The sequence below is a fragment of the Hyperoodon ampullatus genome, assembly GCF_949752795.1.
Source record: "Hyperoodon ampullatus genome assembly, chromosome: 2".
Taxonomy (NCBI): Eukaryota; Metazoa; Chordata; class Mammalia; order Artiodactyla; family Ziphiidae; genus Hyperoodon; species Hyperoodon ampullatus.
Window position 1 is genome coordinate 158,905,927 of NC_136915.1, and position 14,253 is coordinate 158,920,179.

The following is a 14,253-nucleotide window of genomic DNA, read 5'->3' on the forward strand; positions in this document are numbered from 1 at the left end:
GTATCAGCAACTGGGGGAATTTGTTGGAAATGAAGAGTCCCAGGCTGCACACAGTTCTCCTGGTCAGAATCTGCACTGTAACAAGATATCCACGTGATCTGCATGCACTGTGCCGTTTGAAGAGTACTGACCTTGCAAAAACCTGATGCTTAAAATCTTAAAAATCTAGAAACTGACTCACAGACAGATCAGATAAAGTGACCTGTTCTCAATCAAAATACAGGTGGGGGGACTTCCCTGGTGACGCTGTGGTTAAGAATCCGCCTGCCAATGCAGGGGACACAGGTTCGATCCCTGGTCCAGGAAGATCCCACATGCCGCGAAGCCACTAAGTCCGTGTGCCGCAACTACTGAGCCTGCGCTCTAGAGCCCGCAAGCCACAACTACTGAAACCCGCGAGCCACAACTACTGAAGCCCGTGTGCCTAGAGCCCGTGCTCTACAAGAGAAGCCACCGCAATGAGAAGCCCGCGCACTGCAACGAAGAGCAGCCCCCGCTCGCCGCAACTAGAGAAAGCCCGTGCGCAGCAATGAAGACTCAATGCAGCCAAAAATAAATAAATTTTTTAAAAAATTTATAAAAAAAAATACAGGTGGGGAGGATGGAGGATGGAGAAGGAAAATACAAAGGAAAATGGTGGGGCAAGTGTGTGTTAAATGTTGCAGAATGCATGGTTGCCAAGAACACTCAGTACTAGTTGGCTAGTACTTTTGCATTTTAGTCAGCGGGGCCAGAGAATCCTAATGTAATTTTAACCTTAATAACATTCTTTTCATCTTAACTTACTGTATTCCTTAAAAAACAAAATGGAACCAAAATATCTGATGCATATAGAAAACAAAGACATCAAAGTGTATATGTCAAAGGGAATAGGAACAACAGAGATAAAAACAAAGAATGGATAGGCAACCACTGCCCACAACACTCAAAAGACAACTAGTCCAAGCTGCCACTTGGGAAAAGGTAGGTTTTAATGTAGTTAAAAGGCCTGCAAGGGGCTTCCTTGGTGGCGCAGTGGTTGAGAGTCCGCCTGCTGATGCAGGGGACGCGGGTTCGTGCCCCGTTCTGGGAAGATCCCACATGCCGCGGAGCGGCTGGGCCCGTGAGCCATGGCCGCTGAGCCTGCGCGTCCGGAGCCTGTGCTCCGCAACGGGAGAGGCCACAACAGTGAGAGGCCCGCGTACCGCCAAAAAAAAAAAAAAAAAAAGGCCTGCAAGGGGAACAAACTCTCTCCATAATGGCTCATGCCTGAAATATCATAACACTGCCCCTCCCTGTCCCACTTGCTCAAATGCCAAATCTTTGCTTATCAGTCTCACTGAGCAAGACTCCAAGATGGGGGAGTTAGCTGCCTAGACAATCCATCTCAGGACCTTCCTTTAGGTCAGCTTGAGCCACTCAACTTCTTGAAATCTCTCTGCCTCAGATATTTCTGACCACTTGGAACCACACCTTCACACCACACTAGCCCCTTGCTGCTTCCATCCGCTCTTCCCCACTTGGGACAAGCCCTGACATGCAGGAACAATTAGCTGGGGCTTTGTTTGTGTGACACTAACTTTGGTTTTGACCAGTGATGTCCATCTACTCATGCAAGTAACTTCCCAATCACAGATTGGAAACTGGAAATAAAGCCTCTGGGCAATAGCTTGTGTTGGAGTCACAGATTCAAACACAGTGGCTCCTGCACACTTTCACTGAAGTCTTGACACCTCCCCAGTCCCACCCTGGCCACATACTCAGACACTGAGAGCAGGCCTGGCCTCTTCAGCAAGGAGGAGCCTGCAGAGCTCCAGATGATTAAGGCCTGGTAGGCACTGTACTCACTTTGATGTGCTTTCTTTTGGTTTAATCTAATGTTTTCTTATTTGGAAAGGGAAGCTAGAGAGATTGTTTCCATCTCCAGAAGTCCTTAAGGAAGAAATTTAGTCTTTTAGGGTGCATGTGTGTATCCCCAAAGTGGACTCTAAACTCAGCAAGGACCCCCACTACCAAGTGGCCCTCTATCGGCCAGTCCAGCACAAGTGCTCAGCACTGCACCTGGCTTCAGTTAAAGGCTCAATCATTATTGCTGTTATTATTCCTCAGTGACAAATTCCTCACACCCTCAGCAAAGTTCCTATCTCTGTTATCATGAACAACACTTTGTAAATTGTTTATGCCCACCCTCCAGTCTGGAGTAAGAACTTCCTGAAGGCAAGAACTGTGCCTTTTATACCTTACAATCTCTCATCTGCACCTGGCACAGCACAGACACTCAACAAAGGCTAGTGAAGGAGCTGTGATGCAGGAATTTACAATGATGATGAAACACCCATAATCTCTGCTTTAAAAGCAGGTTATCTCCTCACTTGCAGGATGTGTTTACATTTCACTACCATATTAACTGAGCAAAGAAAATAGCATATATAAATAACTAAAATATTGAGAAAAATACAACAAAGGCTGTGATTGGTTAGAAAGTATAGAGGTTTCAGCAGGGGACTGATAATTCCACTTAGGGAGGCTGGGAAGGAGATTTCAAGGACAAAGTGGATTTGGAATAAATAGGGTGAAATCCTATGATCCTCTTTCCCTCTGACTGTATTGAGAGCTGCTATTTGTCTGGCCCTACTCTGGTGTCCTCCTTCTAGAGAGCTGGCCACACCCTCAGGCAGATCTAGGCCAGCACGTGAACCCTCCAGCTCCTTCTCCTTCCTCAGAGAACTCCACGCTATTTTAAGGCATCAGTGTAGCAGTGCTTTTGTCTACACTCACCCCCTCCCCCACTCCTTTAGGCCTTGCTGATGACAGCTATGATAATTCCACTCAGGTTAGGGGTGCTAATGGGTGATACATCATCTATTCCTTCAAGAAAGCAGTTTGCTTTTTCTTATAAAATGTCCCTAGCCTATAGGAGTGACACTAATGGTGGAATTCTGGGGCAGTGGCAGAGCCCCCCACAAGGTCCTTGGACTTATGGCCTTTTGGAACTACCAAATCTCCTTAGAGAGATCAGAGGTTGAAAAGGGATGGCTCCTAAATGTGTTTTGTTTGACTTTCACAACAGTAACATTTCTTTTCATGTTAAAAAAAAAAAACCTTTGTTTGAAAAGCCAGACAAGGGAAATGCAAATCAAAACCACAATGAGATATCGCCTCACACCTGTCAGAATGACTATCATCAATAAGAACACAAATGTTGGCAAGGATATGGAGAAAAATCCAGTGTACCCTTGTACACTGTTGGTGGGAATGTAAATTTGTGCATCCACTATGGAAAACAGTATGGGGGTTTCTCAAAAAAACGAAAAATAGAACTACCATATGACCTAGCAATTCCACTCCTGGGTATATACCTGAAAAAGACAAAAACTAATTTGAAAACATACATGCCCCGCAATGTTCATAGCAGCATTATTTACAATTGCCAAGATACGGAAGCAACCTGTGTCCATTAACAGATGAATGGATAAAGAAGATGTGGTATATATACAATGGAATACCACTCAGCCATAAAAAAGAACGAAATGTTGCCATTTGCAGCAACACAGATGGACTTGGAGGGCATTACGCTAAGTGAAATAAGTCAGGCAGAGAAAGACAAATACTGTATGATAGCACTTACACGTGGAATCTAAAATATATAACAAACTAGTGAATATAACCAAAAAAAAAAAAGAATACTCGCAGATACAGAAAACAAACTAGTGGTTACCGGTTGGAAGAGGGAAGGGGAGAGGGACAATTTAGGGTTAGGGGGTTAAGAGGTACAAACTATTAGGTATAAAATAAGCTATAAGGATACCTTGTACAACAAGGGGAAGATAGCCAATATTTTATAATAACCATAAATGGAGTATACCCTTTAAAAACGGAATCACAGAAGATTGTGAAGATTCCCATGGTGAAGTCGAGGGCATTTGAGGGAGAAAACACAACTTTTTTCTAGACATTTCGGCCAATCTGAAATGGACTTTCTGTTCTAACGACTGTGAATGTACTCAAAGGAAAGTGATTTCTTGAAACAACTAAGGAAAGCGAAAGTCTTTCACTCTAGTGTAGAAAAAGATGTGAGTTGGGATGGGTAGAGATAGACCTTCCTTTCCAGCTATGTGTTAGTCTTTAGGGTCTTGGTTTCATCAACTGCAAAAATAGAGATAACAGCTCTCTCTCACTGAGTTGCTGTCAAGATTTAAGTGGAATATGTCCACTGAAATGCCCAGCATGAAGACTGACACAGTCTTTAGCCAGTCAGTATTAGCTTCCTTTCCTCATGAAATAACAAAATTATTCACTCATGAAATAACCAAATTTACCACAAACTGTGCTAGATGCTGAAGATACAAAGATAAATAAGATACGTGCTCAGTCCCCGTGTATGGTCTGGTACCCAATAAATATCTGCATAAGATTAAGCAGCTCATAGCCTGTTGGGAGAGACAGGCATGTAACAAACAGTTATTGTAACAACTATCATAAATAATTGTGATGTAATGTGAAAAGGTAGGCACAGGATGCTATGGGACCACAGAGGAAGGACTCTATAATGCTTTCTATGGAAAATGGGGAAGAATCACCGGAGGATGGTTTTGATGGATGAATAGATGTATTCAATTGGAGCAGAGAATGGAGAGGGTGACGGTAGAAAAAGGCAGAGGAAACAATGTGTAAAGGCACAGAGGGAAGAAAGGGGATGAGGTGTTTGGGGAAATAGAAACGTAGCAGGAAAGGTAGACTGTAAAGGACTTCCTATGTCAGCCCAGGCTCCTGGGCTTTAACCTTCAGACCAGTTCATCCCAGACTTTTATGTGCTAAAGAATCATCCAGGGACACCGTTAAAATGCAGGTTCTGGTTCAGTGGTATGCAGCAGTGCCTGAGTTTCTGCATTTCTAGCAAGTTCCTACGTGATGCTGGAGCTAATGGTCCATGGTCTGTACGAGTAGCAAGGCTTGGACAAAAGGGAATTCAGATTCTTAAAGTGTAAATCTAACAAATGATTAGATTTATTTATGAGGACTGGACTACAGTGCGGAGGATAGATTGGAGTTGCAGGTACTCAGGCACTCTCACTTAATGGAGATCACCACAATATCCCTAATAATATTTAACATCAGAGGACTTCAGACTCTTAGCATTTCAATGGGCCTTAGAGATAATGTGGTTGAACTCTGTCTCTTCATAAAATACGAGAGGAATTTACAAGGTGACAAGAGCTCCCCAGGGTCAGACAGCTGGTGGTATCAAAGCTGGGGGTCAAGAACCCAGATACTCTAAAATCTGTTTAACCATGTTTTTGCTGACAACTTCCCCACTCTAGGACATCAACTTATATTAAGAGTTGAATCATTAGAATTATGAAGAAAAAATGTTCGGCCATTCTGAATTACGGAGGCCATGGTTTACTCTAAGAGCCAGGTTAGGAAAACTCCTATGATGGCTGGTCACCAGGCAGAATTTCCAGGTGTTAGATTCCATGTGGCTCTTCTTTCTGTCCTGTCTCTTAGAAACATGTCAGAAATGCAGATTCCCTTGTGGGCAAGTGGGTTAATGGCCACCTGCTATTGGTGGGTGCTCCAAACGTGCTTCATACCTATTAGGAATGTTTGGATGGAGCAGAAAGATGGAGAGAAAAGGAAACTAACAAAACTCACATGTCTACTATGTGCCATGTACTGACACACATTTTGATTTAATTTAAATTCTTACAAGGCCCTTATTAAAAAATGCATTTTTATTTTTATTTCACACCTTAGGAAAGTGAGGGTCCTAGAAGAGAAAAGAATTCATGAAGAAAGAGGAAATTGTGTAATGGAGGCAACAGGGCCAGAGGTATTTGGGAAACAGAGAAGGATCCAGAAAAGCAGAGTCATTTTAATTATATCTAATATGCGTGGGTCCTGGTGTCCCAGGAAAATGGCAGGATAGAGAAAGCACAGTGACACTCCGCAGGTCCCAGATGAACAAACAAGACTTAGGAGAAGCCACTTCTAGGCTAAGAGGGGTCTGATTAAAACGGTTAAAGTAGCATCAACCAGATGTAGTGTTTTGAGCTTGCAAACAGGATCTTACTCCATAACAGGAAGTAAATCCTGTCTGCTCAATCACATGCCTTCTGTTTTATCTGCCCAATAAGTGGCTGACACATTGAGGAGGAGCTGACTTTAGTCTTTCTTAGGGCTTGTGGAAATGGAGAAGCAACAGAAAAAAGAAATTGCTATTAACCATTGAATAATTTACATGCCATCTCAGCAAGAATTTTATTTAGACCGAGTAAAGATGTGATTTTTCAAGAATCTTAGAAGCCAGAAGTCTTGAACTCCAGTGATCTCAGGGAAAACTGTGATATGGTCAACTTTGAATGAGAATGGTAAAAGTCATAAGAAATTTCATTTACTTTAAAGGGGTAGGGTTAAGGTTTACAAAATTCAGTAACAGAAAACCAAAAATGTAAAAGCCTTACTTAGATACCTTAAACACCTCATCTTCCGTTTACTTCGTATGCCACAATAGCAATTCAAACTTATTGACCTAAGCACATATTGACCCCGTGCTAAACACTATTATATGGATTATCTCATTTTAATACTCATAACTCCATGATGTAGGTAAGACTACATTTAAGTTTTATAGAGGAAGAAAGGAGAAGCTTAAAGAAGCCAGAATTCTTTTTTGGCAAGCTGACTCCTCTAACAGGTTAAAACACTTAGATCCAGATAGTGGATGAATCCCCAACTTATTAATGGCAATGTCCAGGGGGGAAGTTATATATTGCTCATGGACGCCCGGGGCACATGACCACTAACTGCTAGTACCAGCAAAGGGACCGCCATAATATTCACTGGAAAATGCTTGCTTGGGTAACAATTTCTCAGCAATCATCTGTTGTTACCTCCCTCTTGCAAGCTCCCAAACATTTAACCAATGTTGAAATGTGACTGTAAGACATGCCTAAGGGGGCCGTCTGGCAGCTACCTTCCCCACTTTCCTCACGGTAGGACATTTTCATCACGTCCACGGACAGTCTAGAGACAGGATCTAGAGGCCAGAACTTGGTATCAAATCCTGTTAAAATGAGATTCTCCTCACCCAACTCCACTGGCCTTATTTGGGAAGGCCGGGGCTCTGCTGAAATGTAAGAATTTGCTCTGTGGGGCTACAGACACTGGGAGGAAGGCAAGCTGCCATTATCTTACCTCGTCTCCTTCTGCACTGTTTGTGATACAGAGACCTCTTCTCTGACTTGGGGTCAGAGACAGTGCAGGGGCAGAAGCTGCAGAGTCTAATCGACCGCTGCTATAGAGACCTTCTGACCATTGGGGTGAAGGGAGATCCCTTTAGTCCCAAACCATAGTTACCCATGCTCAGTCATTGGCGTGATGGTCGCAGCAACAAGACCTTGAAGTTTCTTCTTCGGGGAGGCCATTGAGCTGCTGAAAAAGTCCGGAAAACATACAGCGTAATTGCTCTCCTTCTTCTAGGAATGTCAATTAATGATAAAACTCCGGGGCAAAGTCTGTTCCCACAAAGTTTAGAACTGTGAAAAATGCTTACAAGTATACAAACACACAGAGCAAATGAGAAGAATGTAAAACGTGACAGCTTCATTTTATAGAGGAGGAAACTATATTTTAAAGACAGGAGATTTGGAGACAAGAAGAGAGCAATGTTCTGGGAAAATACCATTGGAAAGGCCTCCTGTTTTATCTATATGGATGACTGAGGCAATCTGAAACCTCAGAGAGCAGGGGTGAATAACAGCAGAAGAAAGAATATGAACCTAACTCAGCGAGGTCAAATATATAAAAAACTACTGATTGCTCAAGTTGAAATATGGTCAGGAGAAAAGAGACATTCTTATCTCTTTCTATATCTTCATACTGTTAAGCAAGAATCTCCCCTAAAATCAGTACTTAAGTCTTAAGGCTTCAGTGTGATCTACAAGACTGTCTTCAGATTTACCTAACTATCCTTTCATATGCTGGTTTTGACCAGTTTTTCCCTGTTTTCCTAGCTCTAGTAAATCGCATCACAAACATTTATTCACCTCTCCCCCACTAGACCAAGCTCCCCCAGGACAGGAAACAGATTTCATTTGCCTTTGTTTTCTCTGCACTGAGTGCTTTGCTGGCAATCTCGTGCACCATTAAAAAGTGGTGAATATATGGGTGATTGAATGAGGTGTTCAGATTGTAGCTTGATGATGACTTCCACAGATGGGGAGATCGCTTCTGAGGATGAACCTGGCAACACTCATTTGAGGCAAAAGCATCCCTCACCAGCTGGCAGAGAGTGTACCTGTCCACAACCAGCGTAAAAAAAGCCAAGAAGTTGCCCAAAACAGGCAATGAGAGGCAACAGAGCATCCTGGTTAATAGCCTGCATTCCATAGGTAGACTGCCTGGTTCAACCCACAGCTCTGCCACTTAACTAGTTATAGAAGAATTGTTATTTTTTGAGCTGTAGGACATGAAAATTCGAAGCCACAAATGCAAAGTCTAACAATTGAAGAAGAAAATAAAATATAATCAGACAGTATTTGGTGACAATTGTACAAAAGATGTTTGGCTTAGAGAAAATACAAGAGAGGGTATATTATAGTTCTGAGGTCACTGGCACATTTAAAAACACAAATGCCCACTAGCAACTTACATCTTACCCACATAATGTAATAATTATGAACTATCTCATTTTGTTTGCTCTTTATAACTGTTAATCTCATCTCCCCAAATAGGAGTATAAACTTCCAGAGTACAGAGATCATTCCTTCTACTTTTTCTGTATCTCCCAAGAGTCCTGGCTCAGGTGAGCCCTTGAAGCTAGAAACAGAGCAGAACAAGGACAAAAACATGAAAGGGTACAGTGTGGCAAAACTTACTGCTTTTGTGAAAGGCCAACGATGATACCTCACCTTATAAACAGATACAGCCCTGGTGAGGCTTGCTCCTGAAATTAAGCCTAAATCCTTCAAGTAGCTTTGCTCTGTACTGAAGGGCAATAAAGGGGAACCTTAACAGATATATAGGATACTAGGGTTTCTCTGACTTTTCCTCGTTTGAAGACGAGACTAACTCCTGTTGGAAGTTTTGGAAGAGAAAGGTAATCACCTGGCCCATGGGGAAAATGCAAAGCCCATAACACAGGCCCAGTCTACCCCAGAGGAAGGTCTGAGCATCAAATGAGGTTGATGTTGTGCCCGCTGCACATCTTCACTTGGCCTTCCTGCATGCATCTCAACTCGAGAGCCCAAAGCGAACCTGCCACCTGGTCTTCTAAACAATTTCTTCCTTTGCTCCTTACAGTAGAGGGGTTAGAGCACCAGCTCTGGAGTCAGACTTCCTGGGCCTATATCCTGGCTCCATCACTTACCAGCTGGGTGACTTTAGGACTGTTATTTAACCTCTCTGTGCTTCAGTTTCCCCTTCTGTAAATGGGGATAACAAGCATCATATTTCACAGGGTTGTTGAGAGAATTAAATTACTTAATTCTTGTAGAGTGATTAACAGCAGTGCCAGGCACATAATAAGTACAGGTTCAGTCCCCTCCATGAAGTCTTGTCTGCTGACCATAGGACATGAGCAAGTAGTAGCATTCCTGTATCACCACACTCTTTCCTGTCATCTCAGCTCCACTGGTACCCCCCTCCCCAACCCTGGCTACTCTTTTCTATTCAGAGTCTAAGTCATTTCAGTTCCAACTGTTATCTTCTTTCCCTGCGATCCTTCTCTCCCGCCTTACTGCCCCTCTCCTAACTTACCCTTTGTTACCTCTTATCTAGACCAATGGGCACAACTCCATGTCCAAGGGGCCCGTAGGGACTCAAGAAGGTTCAAGTGATAAGAGCCCAGAGAGCTAGGTTCCACATTAAAAGTCTCCTAAATTGAAAAGTACTAGGCTGTACACCCTAGATTTCCATATTCATGTGCTTTTGGCTGCATTTATTTCATATTTAGAGCAGTTACAAGGATATTCTTAGGATGGTCAACAGCTTGGACTGGCAGATAGATAGATAGATAGAGATATCCATATACCTCAAATTAAGTGCACTTAAATACAGTTTGATTGGTTAAAGATATGGGGCCTGGGAATCACTGTCCTAATCCCAACTCTCTTCTTCAACATAGTCAGGACGCCAGAGTAACCTCCCAGTAGCTCAGACATTTCTGATCTTGCTTTTGCCCTGCCGGAAAAAGGCCAATTAACTTCTTCCTGGCTTCCCCAGGACAAATACCAAATTCCATGGTCTGGGTCTCTGTACAGATGTCTTCACACCTGAAGTGCACTAGCCCAGTTGGTCCCCACTGCTACCTACCTTGTGCTGGCTTGTCCGGCTCTCCCACCCGGAATGGCAACATCTCCCACTTCAGCTCCTTCAGTACAACCAACTTTCAGAACTCACTTTAAAAACTAGAGAACATTCTCTGATGCCCTAAATGAAAATAACTTCTTACTCTTCAGAATTCCCTCAAACATTTGCTTTTCATTAAAAACTTTACGTCAGAGATATTAGCAAGGTAGTTTTGGCTCGTCTAGAGTGTAAGCCATCAGGGGGCAAGAACAGCTTCAAAAATCTGTCTTTGCACAGAGCAATACACTAAGTAAACGAGCAAAGACTGCTGGCTTTGTAAACTGTGAAACTGCTACAGGAAGAGATGGGTTAAAAAATCACAACCATAACTGAGAATGATCCAGATTTTGTAAATTCGAGTTTTAAATAAAAACTGGGTAACGTTATGCTTTCAAATTCTTCATAGTTTGTATCAAAAACAAATAGAAGGCTTCCCTGGTGGCGCAGTGGTTGAGAGTCCGCCTTCCTATGCAGGGGAGACGGGTTCGTGCCCCGGTCCGGGAAGATCCCACATGCCGCGGAGCGGCTGAGCCCGTGGGCCATGGCCGCTGAGCCTGCGCGTCCGGAGCCTGTGCTCCGCAATGGGAGAGGCCACAATAGTGAGAGGCCCGCGTACCGCAAAAAACAAACAAACAAACAAACACAAATAGAATGTTCTCCAGCCTAAGGCTTAATGTGAGTTTAGAATGTTACTACTGAAACACTTGGGCAGGGCCTATTACTCTCGAAATCTTACACCTTTATCCACAGACAAGAACCCTTAGTGCAAAGAATTCAGATTGCCTAAGTCAAATTCTCTTAAAAGGGAAAAGTTTTTTTTTTAAAAATCTCTGGGGAAGGTGGAAGAGGAGGATGCAGCTCTGGGCATGAGGAATCACTCGAGAGAGAGAAATATTAATACTTGGAAAGGAAGAAACAAATAGAGAACCTAAACAAACAAACAAAAATGAAGAAATACAATTTCCCATCAAATGAAGGGACTGTATCACACTTAATCACTAAACTCTCTTCCCCCCAGTGGGTGCCTCTGATCATTTTGAAAAAAGGATCCTTAGGGCCCGGCTCTGTAGTCTGGACAGAATCCAGGGCAGTGGGTCCCTCCACCCCGTCCGTACAGACACTCGCCCGGGCCGGGAAGGTGTCGCGTTCACACTTCCTCAGGCTCCATTTCCCAGCTCCCCTGCCTGGCCCTTTGTGTCCGGCCGTCAGCGCCTCGCCCACCGCCGAGTCCAGTGCCCCGGCCGTCTACCCCCGTTCCCTGACTGTCAGTCAGTCTCCATCCGTCCGTCCCTCCGTCCGTCCGTCCGTCAGTCCACGCCTGCGCGTCCGCGCTCACCCACACGCCGCCGGCCCACCTCCACCGCTCCGCGCCGCGCTCCCAAGCGCGCTCTTTATCGCCGGGGCCGCGCACCACGTGCCCGCCCCGCCCCGGGGCCTCTGTGCTGTAGCGCCGCCCCGCGCCGCGCCCAAAGCGTTAGGCAAAGGTGGGAGTTCCTTCTTTCTGCGGGGCGGGGGGCCCGAACGCCGGGGCTTTGAATAATGAACATGGGCGCGCAGTCCCAGCTTCCTGACAGTTGCGAGCATCTGAACTTGCACTTGGGTGCCCGCAGCGCGTGCTCACCCGTGGCTCGGCTCTGCTGCAGCCCCCCTTCTTCTGCTAGGCCTTTCCTAGCACTTCCGCGTCCTGGGCTCCTTTCCGTATTAACTTTTCTTCTGTCCAGGGCCCTGCAACAATAGGTATTTTGTGGTCCACTTGCAGGAACGTCAAGAGTTTATTTTCTAATATCAAGTTCTGTGTTAATCAGAAACACAGCCATAAACAAGTCCTCAGCTTTCTCTTGCTGATGTGAATTAACCTCAATTTTCCATAAAAGGCAATGGCTGATGCTTGTTTCATTTAGAGAAAAATGAATTTCTCAAAGTGCTTTCTGGTTTGCAAAGTGCTTTTATATCCATTAGGATAATTCTTTCATTGCACACACCACCAGAAATTAATTCATTAATGAATTCATAAAACAGTTCTGTGTGGTGGGTACTATTTTTTTTAATTCATATTTTACAAATGAGGAAGCATTACCGATGTTTAGAGAGTTAAGTGATTTGCCAAAGGCCATAGAGCCAGTGAGTGGTTGAACCGTAGTTTGATTTCAAGTAGTCTGGGAGCTGTTACTATGAACTGCTATTCTGTTATCCTGCAAAAAAGGAAGGAAGGAAGAAAGAGTCCTAGTTACATCTGTTTGTTTTGTAGTGTTAAAAAGAATATTATATTCCAATGGGACAATGTTAGTATTTTTTTTCAGTCACACTTTAATATATGCAAAATTAAGTGTTTCAACACCCAAAAGATATAAGCCATTAGGGTTAATATTGTCAGCCAATAAGCCAGTATTCTGAATATATTTTATATAATATTTTATAAATAAATACATGTTTATATAAATACATAAATGTATATATAAATTTGGTAGTACACAGTAGTTCCTTATTATAATGTGTTAGGATTTGCTAAGAAGCAGATGCTAAAATGGGAGTTGATGTGCAGGAGGTTTTTGGGGAGAGGGAGCAGGAAAAGGCAGGGAGAGCCTTTAGGTTGTCATAGAGGGCTGACACCCGTGGAAGGAGAAACGGAAAGAAAGAGGGGAGGGTAGAAAGAGTCTCATTAGAATGGGGGGCGGTGCACATCCCAGTATCCACTATCTGCCCTGAAGAAACTCACAGCCTCTACTGTGAATTGTGGGAAAGTCATTTATTTAAAATATATATATATAAAAATATATATATAGACCTGTGCAAAGATGCTAAGAAACCCTGAGGGGAGACTCTCAGTGGGCTAGTTGAGTGGGTGTGTGTTTATGTGTAAGTGTGTGCATGATGAGGCAAGAGAGTGTTTCAGGAAAGTCTTCCTGGGAGGGAGGTGACACCTGTCTTAGACAATTGAGTAGGCCTTAGAAGGGAGAGACAATAAAAGGCTCACTGCTGGCCTAAAGTCCTCTGACACTTTTCTGATGAGTGGCAAGGGCTCTATGACATTTCATCTCTTGTTATCCAGTATTATTTAATCACCTTTATCAACTTTTCATGCTTTTGTTTCTTGCCCCCTAACACCCCTGTGAGGTGCTCCAAGCAGGCACCGGGTCCTATTTCTTTGTTTTTCCCACAGTGCAGAGAGCACAGCGTCTGTCCACCTGCAGGCCAGGAGTGTGGGGTTTGGAGGCATTGACTCCCTTCAACTCTCCTTTGTTTTTTTAAAAAATATTGGTGTTCCACATCATATTTTGTTCACTATAACTCAGGTTTGAAACTCAGTGATGTAGAGGAAAGAGCTTGGGGGATATAGAGCACTGTAATTGATCAGATTGGCCCCATGTTCCATCCTTGGAGCAGGATGTGGAGCCCCATCACAAGGCTCCTGGACTGAGGTAAAGGGTGGTTTCCCAGAAAGGTTGCCCTCACCTTCTTGTGAGGTTGCTGAAAGGTTCTAGAACCAACTTGAATGTATATGTGTCAGGGAGGGGGTTTTCTCACACTAACAAGGAGCAGTTCCCTGACACCAGCTGGGTATCCTGTAATTTAACTCAATTCTTACACTGTTTACCCAGAGCATCAGATTCCACAAGGGTTCAGTCCTCCCCTCCACTTCAGCTGCCACTTTAGACCCGGTTGTTACCTGTGCTTCTCACCAACTGGCTGTAAATCAGAGGTTCCCATGACCCCCTCCTTGGGTTGGATTAATTTGCTAGAGGGGCTCATAGAACTCAGAGAAACATTTTCCTTACTAAATCACCACTTTATTAAAGCATACAACTCAGGCACAGCCAGATGGAAGAGATGCATAGGGCAAGGCATGGGGAAAGGTTTAGGAGCTTCCATGCCTCCCCAGCTGACCACTCTCTGAGTGAAACCGAGCAGGGCCCTGTGGGCCTC

General features: G+C 43.9%; 1 protein-coding gene across 2 annotated transcripts in view; it reads right to left on the bottom strand.

The window, feature by feature from the left end:
• The window catches only part of NPL (N-acetylneuraminate pyruvate lyase), a gene marked incomplete at both ends in the record, with an annotated part of 31,885 nt that extends 24,479 nt beyond the window's left edge, over positions 1 to 7,406 (bottom strand). For both annotated transcript variants that reach the window (XM_079697071.1, XM_079697072.1), the window contains one exon: positions 7,339 to 7,406. In XM_079697071.1, the coding sequence (XP_079553197.1) occupies positions 7,339 to 7,406 (68 nt within the window). The remainder of the gene's footprint in view (positions 1 to 7,338) is intronic.
• Between the last annotated feature and the right edge of the window lie 6,847 nt (positions 7,407 to 14,253).